We start from the raw sequence: 13337 nt of genomic DNA on the forward strand, positions 1-13337 counted from the left end.
TTGAACCAATATGCTAAAAAAATACCAAGCAACTTTTTTTCTCAACTCGAATGAAAATTCGCTGCTATAATGTTGGCTACCACACAAAGTTACAGCCTTCATTAATCATAATTTTTCCTCAAGAGCAACTTTACAAAATTAGCAAACATAAATTATGTGATAGTTAAAATGGTCCTAATTCGCTATGTTTTATATTGCGCATGTAGCAATTCTGAAAACCACACCATACAATTTCAACTTTAGTCCACATCAATCCAAAATCATTTATCAACCGAAATGTAACCGATATAATCGCATCCTTTTATCGCCTAAGACTTTCTTTGTATCGGAGTCGAGCTCCGTTCTCAATCAAAACCCATTCGTTCGTGAAAAATAAATATTTTTTCGAAAAGATTATTGTTGATCAGCCAATACCTTTCTTTCACACGCAAGATAATGTAGAATTTTTTTTTCTCCGCCTATAAATTCTTACGCTCTCTGTACACAGACACATCGGATTAGTGGCGACGGGCGCGGCTGGGTGGATGAGATGTCAGTTCCCTTTTTCAGCCAGAATGGAAGCTCCTACATTGCCATTTCACCATTACGAGACGGAGCGGCAGGTAAGGCAGACAGGGTGCCAAAACATGCTTTGATGTAGGTGTGCACACCTCTTTTGTTATGAAGTTATTTCCGACGTTTTTAAGCTTGGCCATAAAAGCCCGGTCTAGTCGACTGACACAACAGACGGTTGGGACTTTAATAACATGATTGATTAGCAGTAAATCAAGCGCAAGTGTCTATAAATTTGAAAATTGATTGAATCTCAAAATGATTATCGAATTTATTGCATATCGGATTATGCATGCAAAGTTACGCAACTTGAAATAAACAACTATTCTATAGTGCAAATTTTGAGCACACAAAAGCTAGGATAGCATAATATTGTCGATTTTCTTTCTACTCCATTCGACTGTTTATACTACAAGAGTGTTATGGATTCGGTTGACCGAACTTTTTTACCCAAGCCTTTTCTATTGAATTTTATTTTTTTCCTGCAGGACATTTCCGACATCTGGTGCATGTACACATCGGCAAAAAACGTATCATTCCATTGACACATGGCCGCTTCGAGGTGAATAAAATACTCCACTGGGATCAGACCAACAACTTTATGTGAGTATATCTAGCTTGCTGTGAGTCTGCTTTATGGTCCTACTGGCTACAGGCCGCCTGAACCTGACAGTGAATGTCACTGCTACCGAGAGATTCGATTTTATACGATTTTTACACTTTACCCGTCACTCTTTAACAGCTATTATTTGGGCGTCCCAGAGCACTCACCCGGGCAGCAACATTTATACCGGGCGTCATCATTGCCTCCCAAACAGGGCACATCACCCCGTGCTCCTCGGTGTCTTACCTGTTTTCATCAACACAGTGGCCATTCGCATCAGGTGACCATGGTTAAGGCCTCTAACCGGGTGCAGCAACAGTGGAACGATGACTGGGAGGACGACGGCGAGGACGAAGAGGAGTACATTGAAATCCCAGTGATAACGGCCTCTCCAAAAAAGAAGCGAAAAGCAGAAGAACCACCAATCATTCCGCAAGCTCCGTGCCAGTTTTTTACGGCAACTTTCGCGCCCAACAGCAACGAGTTTGCTCTGATAGAGTGCCTCGGCCCAGTGGTGCCATTCAGTGCCATATATCGAATTCTGCTGGATCCGAGCAAAAGTCCCACACAGGTTCTATTCTACCTGCAGAACAATACAGCGCTGGTGGAGCGCGTTTCCAGAGTTGCACTGCCACAGGTCAAATCGTTCCCTGTAATGATTTCGGGAGGCTATCATGCACAGGTGCGCCTGTTCCTGCCTCCCGGACTGCGCGAGGACGAAATCACACGGTACCCGATGATCGTTCACGTGTAAGTATGGCATAATGTTGAATTGAAAGATTATGTTGGGAATTTTTAACTATCAATCGACTTCCTGTCACCCTGGCTATTTGAGCCTGGAATAGGAATAGATTAGTTATTCATACACAGTAAAAAAATCTGAATAATACACGTCACGTAAATTTTTTTCTCATTTAATTTTTAGTTAGTTCTGACGTAAACCTAGATTTTGTTTGAAAATTATGTGCAATATTACATATCGAACGTCTTCGTCAGTGGTTTTCTTCGGCAGTTTTTCTGCAGCAATCTTATGCAAAGGGGGCCGAAGAAAACCACTGATGAAGACGTTCGATACCCTAAATTTGCGTGGAATAATATGGAATTTTCTATCATAAGCAAAGGAGGCAAATCTTTACAAGCGATTCTGTGAATTTTGGTGCCTCTAACGAATATAACTTTTTCGGAGACCTAAATAAGTTTTCTCGTAAGCAAACGTAGAAGCGACGAATCCGGCGAACAATTAATTCGAGGCCTTTTGACGCACTTCTGTATTTACTAGAGTTGACCTATTATTGAATTGATATGGAATTCTTATTAAATTGATTTGTTTAAGCTCTATGCCGTGGATTTTGTACGATAGTAAAATCAAAATTTTAGCTCCTATCCCACAATCTTATATTTTCTCCACCCCTCAGCTATTCGGGCCCTGGAACACAGCTCGTAACCGACAAGTGGCGCATCGATTGGAACACATATCTGGCTGGAACTAAAGACTACATCATCACCCAAATCGATGGTCGGGGTTCCAGTGGACAGGGCTATCAGCTGCTGCACGAAGTGTACCGGCGGCTCGGTACCGTGGAAGTGTCCGATCAGCTCGAAGTCGCCGAGTATCTCCGGGATAGTTTACACTTTGTTGACAAGCGACGAGTTGGCATCTGGGGCTGGAGTTACGGTGGCTATACGGCAACCCTAGCTATGGCCAGCCCGACAACGCTGTTTCAGTGTGGCGTCAGTGTTGCTCCTGTCACTAACTGGAAGCTCTACGGTAAGTTGGGCTGTAAATTGCACTGCCAGCCATCCGATGAAATTATTTTCAACCCAATCCCCTTTTGCACAGACTCGGCGTACACGGAGCGCTACATGGGATTGCCGAACGTTACCGACAATTACAAGGGCTATGATGACAGTGATTTATCAAAACACGCTGAAAAGCTGCGAGATAAGCAATTTCTCATGGTGAGTTTAGTTTTTAGAAGGCTGTACAATATATAAGCAATTTATGCGGGTAGCTCTAATCCGTGCACAAGCAGCGCTTTGTTCACATGGGGTGAATCTTTGCAGGTTATGTTTGGGGTTTAAACAATATGTTAAAGCTCATTTAAACTACTGCTCCGTTCCAACTTAACGATAAACGCAAAAAATTGAATTTATAAAATTTATCGAGCTGCGAGCATCCAATAAGTGTACAAAAACTTAAACGGGGCTATAAACACAGCAGGTTGAAAATACAATATACGAAATGTGGCTTTTAAATATTGTTGTTAAACATTTTATTTCGAAATTGTACATACTTAGTTTTTATAACCTTTAATATAATGCTAAATCCGTTTTAAAAACGTGTACAACACTTCATTAATAAGGATGAAACGTCTTATAAGAAAGTATATAAGTTAGTGCCAATTATACGCAAACGCAGACTGGACGGAAGATTACGAAAATTGTTATTCGCAACCACGGTTGAAACATGAAATAGCGTGAATTATTCGTATTCCATAATAGAAAGTCATCACACCACGTAACGAAACTGAGAGAATAATTTATCAAATTGAAACTGTAATCATATTTCGCTACAGATGCGTAATAGAAATATTCGTCGCAACCCAGTAAGACTGTGCATAACGTCAAACTAGAAAAAATGAAAGATTATAGGTTTTTAACCATTTCTGTGAATTTTGGTGCCCCCTTTTCTCAGGGACTTAAATGGGTTTTCTCGTAAACATAACGTTGAAGCTACGAACCCGGCGAGCAATTACTATGCGAACTCTCACGTAAGATGAATTCACAGGAATGGTTAAAAAGCTATAATTATCAAGGAGCAGCACTTTTTGACTACGTTTCTCAGGAAGTTCGGCTACATAGGGATGAAAAATGAAAATCTAAAACCGGAAAAAGTGAAAAATATGTCCAATTTCAAATGCTAATAAATCGGTTAGTTTTTTTTACGATGGATTTCCTTCGTTCTTGCAGCAATCGATTGAAAAATCTTCTAAGAATTCTCCCAAGTGCAGAGAACTGTAATTTTATTATTCAAACTATTGTGGTATTGAAAATTGTCAAGAAGAAACTTGTCAAAACCTTGTCAAAACGAAAAATTCGACCTCTGATTGGTCGTTATATCATTATTTTCCCAAGCACGGTAGACAGAATTATAACCCCTAGTAATTTGGAATGTGCTATTCGGCTTATATGAGAGTCTGTTTCAGCCGAAGCTGCTCATATTAGTACTAGACAGCGACAACAGCACTTAGCAGTAGCAGCAGCAGTGGCAGCGGATAGTAGCAGTTGCAGCAGGTATCAGTATCGATAGTGGCGGGCCCAGCTGATGCAGCGGCACTTCCTTTAGTAAAATGCTGTCTTTGTACGGTAGCGAGCAGCATCAGTCATATCATTCACCAAATTCACCATAACTCTCGCTGTCGGGGCAACTTTGCCTGTTGAGGGTTTTGGCCTTCCTACGGTGAAGCTCTGCTTTGTTCTGGTATTAAAGTTGAGAACAGTTCTCCACGGACATTTGCTTGATCATGTACCCTTGGCTACGATGCCATTTTTGAATGCGAAACCTCAATTTTCTCACTGGGGGGCAGGTTGTTTAGGGTTACGTAATTTAAGGAGGTGGAATCATATCGAACATAACTTGTTGTTACGTCTGGATTTTTGGCATTACGTAATTTGTGTACGACGCCTAAGATAGCATTCCGGAACCTCTCCTAACCACTAATAACGAAATTAACCGCTGTCGATAATGCTACCGCTGCAATGTGTGATGCGGTCTAACCAGCCAGAAGTACGCATCGCAACGCTCTGTCTGTGCAGCACGGCCAACCAAAGCTAAATGAGTGATTGATTTTCGTACATCCTTTATTTATAGTGAATCAGTAATCAGCCAAAAGCAAGCAAAGCGGGAACCAGCTTGTAATTGGTAATACGTGTCCCACGTCAGAAACAGAACCACTATCCAATTGATCTAAATTTAATTGGATGCGCTCTGTCTTTGTCAACGCAATTGGAAATCATCATGCGATAACGTTTGCGGAAAAAATTGACTTTATTCGGATGATGGTCAGACTATGGAAAACCTGCAAACGCTGTCCGTCAATCAAAAAGCCATGCAGACCCGGCTATGAATACGATGAGAACGGGCACACCCACTTTTGGAAACCATTCCAATCATATGGACCACCTCGCGCCTCTGAATAATAGAAACCAAAACAACAATGCCGAATAATATTAAATTTATTCAGGTGAACCTTCACCATGCAAAAGGAGCAAGTAGCGTCCTATGCAGAAGGTTCACCCGTGAAAACCTGGACGTAGGTTTAATCCAAGAACCTTGGTCCAATAAGAATAAAATACTAGGAATTTCTACACCAAAATGTAAGCTTCTTTATGTTAGTACACAAACTACTCCTAGAGCAGCAATTCTTATAAGGGAAAATCTAACATTTGCACCCCTTACAGAATTCATCAGTAGAGACATTGTGGCAATACAATTGGAGGTTCCAACGACCCGAGGAATTACGGAGATCATTGTTGCTTCTGCCTATTTCCCGGGAGACAACGTTGAGATTCCTCCCAAAGAAGTTGCCGCGCTTGTCCAACACTGCACACTTAAGAACAAACAGCTCATCATAGGATGTGACGCGAAAGCCCATCACACTGTCTGGGGCAGAAGCAACATCGATGTTAGAGGTGAATGTTTACTTCAATACTTAATTGCACACAACATTAACATCTGTAATCAAGGTAATGATCCAACATTTGTTACAAGAATTAGACAAGAAGTTCTTGATCTAACACTTTGCAGCTCAAAATTATCCGGTATGATTGGGAATTGGCACGTGTCAGATGAACAATCATTATCGGATCATAAGCAGATTATGTTTGACTATGTTTCAGTGGAACTCGTTACTGAAACATTCAGGGACCCTAGAAAAACTAATTGGGATAGCTATAATTCCACACTTTAGAACAAGAATTTACTCTCAGTGGACATCTCTTCCACCGAGCAGCTTGAATCTGTTTCCTCAACTTTTCTAGCCAATATAACGGAAGCCTTCGAAAAATGTTGTCCGCTGAAACGGAAAACTTCTAGCAGGGACGTATCTTGGTGGAACAGTAAACTTGAATAGCTTAGAAAATCATCCAGAAGGCTTTTTAACAAAGCTAAAACTACCGGTAATTGGACAGAGTATAAAAGGTGTCTAACCGAATACAATCGAGAGATTCGTAAATCGAAGAGAAGGGACTGGAAGCTTACATGTGCGCAAGTTGAAAGCTTGCCTGCTGTAGCCAGACTTCACAGGGCCCTCTCTAAAGATCACACCAATGGACTAGGCAGTTTGAAAAATAAAAATGGTCAATTCACAACAGATTCTCAGGAAACACTTAGTGTCTCGATGGATACACACTTCCCTGGCTCGACTCATTCGACTTCTGATAACGCACAGGACTTCTATATAGCTCAGTCTAGCTCAATTCATGACAAGACTAGAGTTCAAGAAATAGCCAGTGTTATTTTCACGAGGTCAAGAGTTGAGTGGGCAGTGGATTCCTTCAAGACCTTTAAATCGCCTGGACCGGATGGGATTTATCCAGTGCTTTTACAAAAGAGTAAGGATATTACAGTCCCCCTTCTGGTAGAGATGTTTAGGGCTAGCATGGTACTAAGCTACATTCCTAGTAAAAGGCGAGAAGTCCGCGTCATATTTATTCCTAAGGCTGGAAAACGTGACAGGACGAGTCCCAAAGCATACAGACCAATCAGTCTAGCGTCTGTCATCTTAAAAATGATGGAAAAAATCATCAATCTACATATCAAATTATCATATTTGAACAGTAGACCATTGAACAAATTCCAGTTTGCCTACCAAGCTGGTAAATCAACTGAAACAGCACTTCACACGTTGGTTTAAAAACTAGAAAAGTCTTTTGATGCCAAGGAAATCTCTCTGGCAGCTTTTCTTGATATTGAGGGAGCATTTGACAACGCCTCTCACGAATCTATAAAGAAAGCTATGATAAATCGGGGTTTTGACATATGCATCTCGAACTGGATACTTGCTATGTTAGACAATCGGTTAATCACAGCCAATTTAGGAAGATCAACTTTAACGACAAAACCAACAAGAGAATGCCCGCAAGGAGGGGTTTTATCTCCTTTATTGTGGTCTCTGGTAGTCGATGATCTTCTTAACAACTTAACAAACCTAGGTTATGAAGTCATTAGATTTGCTGATGATATTACTATCTTAGTTAGGGGCAAATGTGGGCCTACTATTACTAATAGAATGCAAACTGCCCTAAACTACACACTCAAATGGTGTAAGCAGGAAGGACTAAATGTTAATCCTTCTAAAACAGTCATTATCCCATTCACAAGAAAGAGAAAGTATAATATTGCAACTCTAAAGTTGGGAGAAACACAGTATCCAAGCAAACCAAGTACCTAGGTGTCATGCTTGACCATAAGCTTAACTGAAACGACCATCTGGAGTACGCAATCTCAAAAGCCAACAATGCTCTTTGGGCTTGCAGCAATACATTTGGTAAGATGTGGGGACTCAAACCAAGGATAATTCATTGGATTTACTTGGCTATAGTGAGACCCAGAATAACGTATGCCTCATTAGTGTGGTGGCCTAAAACTACACAAACATCAGCTCAGAAAAAGCTGGATAAGCTACAACGTCTGGCATGCCTATCAATAACTGGAGCATTAGCCAGCGCACCATCCAAAGCCTTAGAAGCTCTTTTGTATCTTCTACCTTTGCATCAATATGTGCAACTTGAAGCGGTAAAAGGAGCTCTCAGGCTCAAACGCGTTAAACTTCTTCAGGAAGGGGATCTAGAAGGACACTTACGAATCCTTAAAGATTTTCAACTGAACAACTTAGTAACAATGCATGAAGACTGGATGGAATCCAAGACTAACTTCAATATTCCCTTCAAAGTGATTGAATCCTCTCGCAGCGAATGGGAAGAGGAGGTTCTAAAACTCGCCCAGGAACACTCTTGTTTTTCACAGATGGCTCTAAAATGGGTGAATCTACTGGTGCTGGGGTTACTGGACCAGGAATTAATATATCAATTCCAATGGGACAGTGGCCCACAGTCTTCCAAGCTGAAATAAATGCTATCCTAACATGCACAAATATTTGTTTAGCTAGAAAATATAGATATGACAATATCTGTATTTTCTCTGATAGTCAAGCAGCTCTTAATGCACTTAAAGCCTACACATGCCAGTCGAAGTTAGTTTGGGATTGTATTTTATCCCTACGACAACTGACTGTAACAAACGATGTAAATCTATACTGGGTGCCTAGTCACTGTGGTATAGAAGGAAATGAAAAAGCCGATCTCTTAGCAAGAATTGGTTCTTCAACTGCATTCTTCGGACCGGAGCCATTCTGTGGGGTTTCTACATCCTGCCTGAAATCAGAGCTCAGAGGCTGGGAAGCAATGATGATTGGTGCCAACTGGAGGGCTACTTCCAATGCAAGACAATCTAAACTATTCATTACACCTTGTAATAGAATCACCCGCAACCTCCTCAGTACAAATAAAGCTGATCTAAGTACGTTGACTGGCCTACTGACTGGACACTGTCCGAGTAGGTATCACCTTAAAAAATAGGTAAACTGACAGAAGACATATGTCGCTTCTGTAATCTTGAAGTAGAAACTTCGGAACATCTACTGTGCCCATGCGGCGCATTATTTCAGCAAAGACAGCGTATTTTTGAAAAAGGTGTCCTTACGCCTAATGAGGTATGCAATGCTGAACTAACAAACGTAATGAACTTTATCAAAGAGGGCATTCCTTCTTGGGGGGAAATGCAAAGTCCTAGGGCGACCGTCACTGATACCCATAGTGATGGAACGAACTGACAGTGCATATATATTAACGCGGAGTATACCACAATATATCTAACTAATGGTAGCAGTGGTCATAAGGTCCTACAAGGGAAAAAAAAGATGATGGTAAAAAATAACTACGACATTTACAGTGCTTTTTCGATTGTGTCAAGAGTCGTTTTTATCGCTACTCGCCAAATTCACGCTCGATTTTCTCACACTTTTTTCGTTTTGTCACGCTTTTTCAAAAAAAAAAAATCTAAATCAAGAATAGTGTACTTCCAGTTGTAGAAAGTGTATCTGAAACATCATTTTCACTCGTGCCTTGTGTCCTTGAATATGTATAGTTTTATGAACTCTATTTATGCAATCAGTTTTCTCAAGCAACCAAATGTCATACCTGTTACAATTTACTTGTGTCAAAATTTTGATAAAACAGGAGTACATTGACTTTGGAGCAGAAATTATGTATTTTTCGAGCAGTTGAGAAAGAAAATCTGTTAACAGCTCAAATAGCCCTACAGTTTGGTGCTCATAGAACGCGGATTTGAAAATTATAGATTCTAGCCGTTTCACAGTTTCACATAAACAAGCATTAGACTCTCCTCACTATGCTAAAAAATGTGCAGTATAAATCATATTGCATTTATAATTACCGTGAGAAAGTTCGCGAAAATGGTATGGAGAGAAATATTATGTTATTTGTATCTTGAACATAAATTCCATTGAACTATAATAGTGCATCATTTTGTTAAAAATATCGAAAATTTCAATTGATTCCAACAAAAAAAAAACATTTTTTATTATTTCGCTAAATTCACGGTTTCGACAAATTCAAGGTAAATTTTTTTTGACCGTGATAAAACCGAAAATGCACTGTAATTGAGTTTGATAAATTTTCCATGTAAGTTAATCATATTAGTTTACTTTCAAAAAAAAAATCTACGCCCCTGCGAGTAGCTTTCCGGCAGTTAAAGTTCATCATGGCGGACGAAAACAAGCGTGTAGGCATGTTTTTGAGTTCTTTTCTCGTTTCATTTATCAATTCCTCCGCAGTTTTCGCAAGAACATTGCCCGTTCACGGCCAGTCCGGAGCGAAAAAAACGGTTCTCGCTGATTGTCAGCCACAGCAGCATCTTCTTAGGGAACTTGGCGTGTGAAATAACCTTTACATCGGTGCTCACTTCCTTAGTGGCGAAAGTAAAATACGAAGCACCCTACCAGTCGTTGCCATCCAGAGTGAAACAGGTCTCGTCGTCCATCACCACCGCCACGAACAGTGGTCCAAACTCGAAAAATCGTGATCGTTTTAGATTTGACTGTGAAATATTGATTTTATGTACCCAGTGTCTTCAGCAGTTTATTCCATATAATAAGGCCTTCCTTTGGCGTTTTCGGTTTTTTCATCAATCCCCTTAGTAGTTAGATAAAAAAACTATTTTTCTAATTTTCAAAATATCAGATTGCTTTCTTCAGCAAAATTGTAGGAAAATCTATATGGAAAAGAATTGCTGAACACTTCAATCTTCTATCTGTACGTCTGAGATGACGAAATAGAGTTTTACGAGGAACTCACCTCAAAATTAGTTTTTCGTCCATAACTTGTTCTGTAATCGTCGAAACAATTCAAGATGTTCTAAGATTTTGTTCATTCTGCAAAACCTCGCATTTTTGTAGAATATATTAGTTTGATATTTTCATTTGTTGTGAAGAAAGGCCTTATTATATGGAATAGATATAGAAGATGTTTTTGACTTTCAGTCAGCAAACTATGATGAATTAAAACATAAACTAAATAGTATCAACTGGCAAGATGTATTGTTTGAAGACGGAAACGTCGATTCGGCTATAGAAAATTTTTATAACATTTTATCTGATTTATTTATTAGCGAAATACCATTGAAAAGAATAAGACGTCATGGCAATTCCAAATACCCAGTCTGGTACAATAGACAAATTAAAAACTTAAAAAACAAAAAACAAAAAGCACATGAAAAATACAAAACTCATAAAAATCGTGCTGCTTCAACAACTTATCTTAACATTTGCGGCGAATTAAACGATGCCATTAGTAACGCGTTTGAAGAGTTCACATTAAAGACTGAGCTTGAAATGAAATCCTGTCCAAAAATTTTTTTCAAATATGTTAAATCAAAGTTAAAATCTGAACATTTTCCTTCAAAAATGCAACTGCATGACAAAGTTGAAGAGAACCCGGCATACATCTCTGATCTATTTGCTGATTTTTTTTCAACAAAATTATACAACTTTCTCAGAATCTGATCGTGACTATACATTCTTCACCAACTTTCCTGAGTTTCCCAACTATTTCAATATTGAACATGTCAGCGCACGCGAAATTGAAGATACTTTAAAAGCTCTGGATGCGTCTAAAGGTCCGGGACCAGACGGAATCCCGCCAGCATTCATGAAACATTTAGCTAAAGAGCTAACTTCCCCACTGTTCTTGATTTTCAATATGTCGCTGGAATCCGGTTGCTTCCCGAAATTCTGGAAAAACTCATATCTAGTGCCTGTGTTCAAATCTGGTAAAAAAACCGACATTAGCAACTATCGAGGCATAGCCATTCTTTCCTGTATACCTAAGCTTTTTGAAGCAATAATAAACAAAAAGTTATTCCACCAAATAAAAAATAGAATTACCCCAACGCAACACGGTTTTTTCAAAGGGCGCTCAACAACAACTAACTTACTCGAGTTTATTAACTTCTCTTTGAACGCAATGGATAAAGGTAATTATGTTGAAACCTTATATACTGACTTCAGTAAAGCTTTCGATCGCATTGATATACCCTTGCTTCTCTTCAAGTTACGAAAAATTGGAATTCATCCACAATTACTCAAATGGATTGAATCGTATTTGACAGATCGTCAACAAACAGTCAAATTTAAAGGTAGAATATCGAAACCTATTCAGGTAACCTCAGGAGTTCCTCAAGGCTCTCACTTGGGCCCTCTACTATTTATATTATTTGTAAACGACATTTGCTTTTTTCTAAAACATGTAAAAATTCTTATTTATGCCGACGATATAAAACTTTTCATTGAAATTAAAAACGCTGATGATGTAAATATTTTACGTAACGAGATAAAATATTTTTACATTTGGTGTAAAAAAAAGCCTTCTTCAGCTAAACGTAAAAAAATGTAGTTCGATGGCTTTTGGCAGAAAAAGAACCATGCCAAGCAATATTATTTCCTTAGGAGATCAGGTAGTAGAGAAAAGTGAACGAGTTAGGGACCTAGGAGTCATACTCGACTCAAAATTAACATTCACTGATCACTACAATACAATTATTAATAAGGCTAGTAACATGCTAAGTTTTATAAAACGTTTCTGCTATAATTTCCAAGATCCATACACAATAAAAACACTTTATAATACCTATGTCAGGTCACTTTTAGAATACTGTAGCATTGTATGGTCTCCGTTTTCTGCAACACATGTAAACAGAATAGAATCAGTGCAAAAACAATTCCTGTTATATGCACTTCGTAATCTACGATGGACGTCATTTCCCCTACCATCATATGACGAACGCTGTAGACTTATTGACATCCAATCATTAAAAGCCCGTCGTGAATTCGCAATGATGTCATTTGTTAACGATATCGTATCTCAACGTGTCGATTCACCCGAAATATTATCAAAACTCAATCTTTATGTACCTTCTAGAAATTTACGAACTCGGACTTTGTTTTCTTTAAATCATCAACGAAACAATTATGCTTAATACGGGCCAATTAATCAAATGATGTTAGTGTATAACCAACACTGTGAAGCAATTGACTTTTCTGTGTCGAGAACTAAATTAAAACAATATTTCAATTCAACGCGCAATTTAAATCGATAGAAAACATTCATTGTAATAATCCGTCAAGTGAAGAAATTATTATTCAATTATGTATAAACTCTTTTTTTTTTGCTCCCACTAGTATAAATAGCATATAGCATGTAAGTTAGTTTTAAACATATGTAGTCTACTTTTGTTTGACGAAATAAATAAATAAATAAACTTGCTGAAGACACTGGGTACATAAAATCAATATTTCACAGTCAAATCGAAAACGATAAGGATTTTTCGAGTTTAAACCACTGTGCCACGTCGCGATTTGCCGGAAAAATCGACTTTACCATCGCTGCGTCGTTGCCTGCAGCTCCGAGACCAGTGGACTGGACTGCCGCTTCCTGGCCTGTTTGTCCATGTTCGCCAGGTACTTTTCACTATTCGGCCGGTTGCACCGACCGCAGCGCAGCGGTGTAGCCACTTTTCCTGCGGTCTTTTTCTTCAGCATTCTTC

At 39.1% G+C, this 13337-nt stretch overlaps 1 protein-coding gene across 7 annotated transcripts in view; it reads left to right on the forward strand.

The window, feature by feature from the left end:
* The window catches only part of LOC129730320 (prolyl endopeptidase FAP), a 343985-nt gene that overhangs the window by 302253 nt on the left and 28395 nt on the right, over positions 1 to 13337 (forward strand). For all 7 annotated transcript variants that reach the window (XM_055689577.1, XM_055689578.1, XM_055689579.1 and 4 more), the window contains 5 exons: positions 488 to 602; positions 1041 to 1155; positions 1295 to 1906; positions 2572 to 2924; positions 2997 to 3115. In XM_055689577.1, coding sequence (XP_055545552.1) covers positions 488 to 602; positions 1041 to 1155; positions 1295 to 1906; positions 2572 to 2924; positions 2997 to 3115 — 1314 coding nt within the window. The remainder of the gene's footprint in view (positions 1 to 487; positions 603 to 1040; positions 1156 to 1294; positions 1907 to 2571; positions 2925 to 2996; positions 3116 to 13337) is intronic.

The sequence above is a fragment of the Wyeomyia smithii genome, chromosome 3 (assembly GCF_029784165.1).
Source record: "Wyeomyia smithii strain HCP4-BCI-WySm-NY-G18 chromosome 3, ASM2978416v1, whole genome shotgun sequence".
Lineage (NCBI taxonomy): Eukaryota > Metazoa > Arthropoda > Insecta > Diptera > Culicidae > Wyeomyia > Wyeomyia smithii.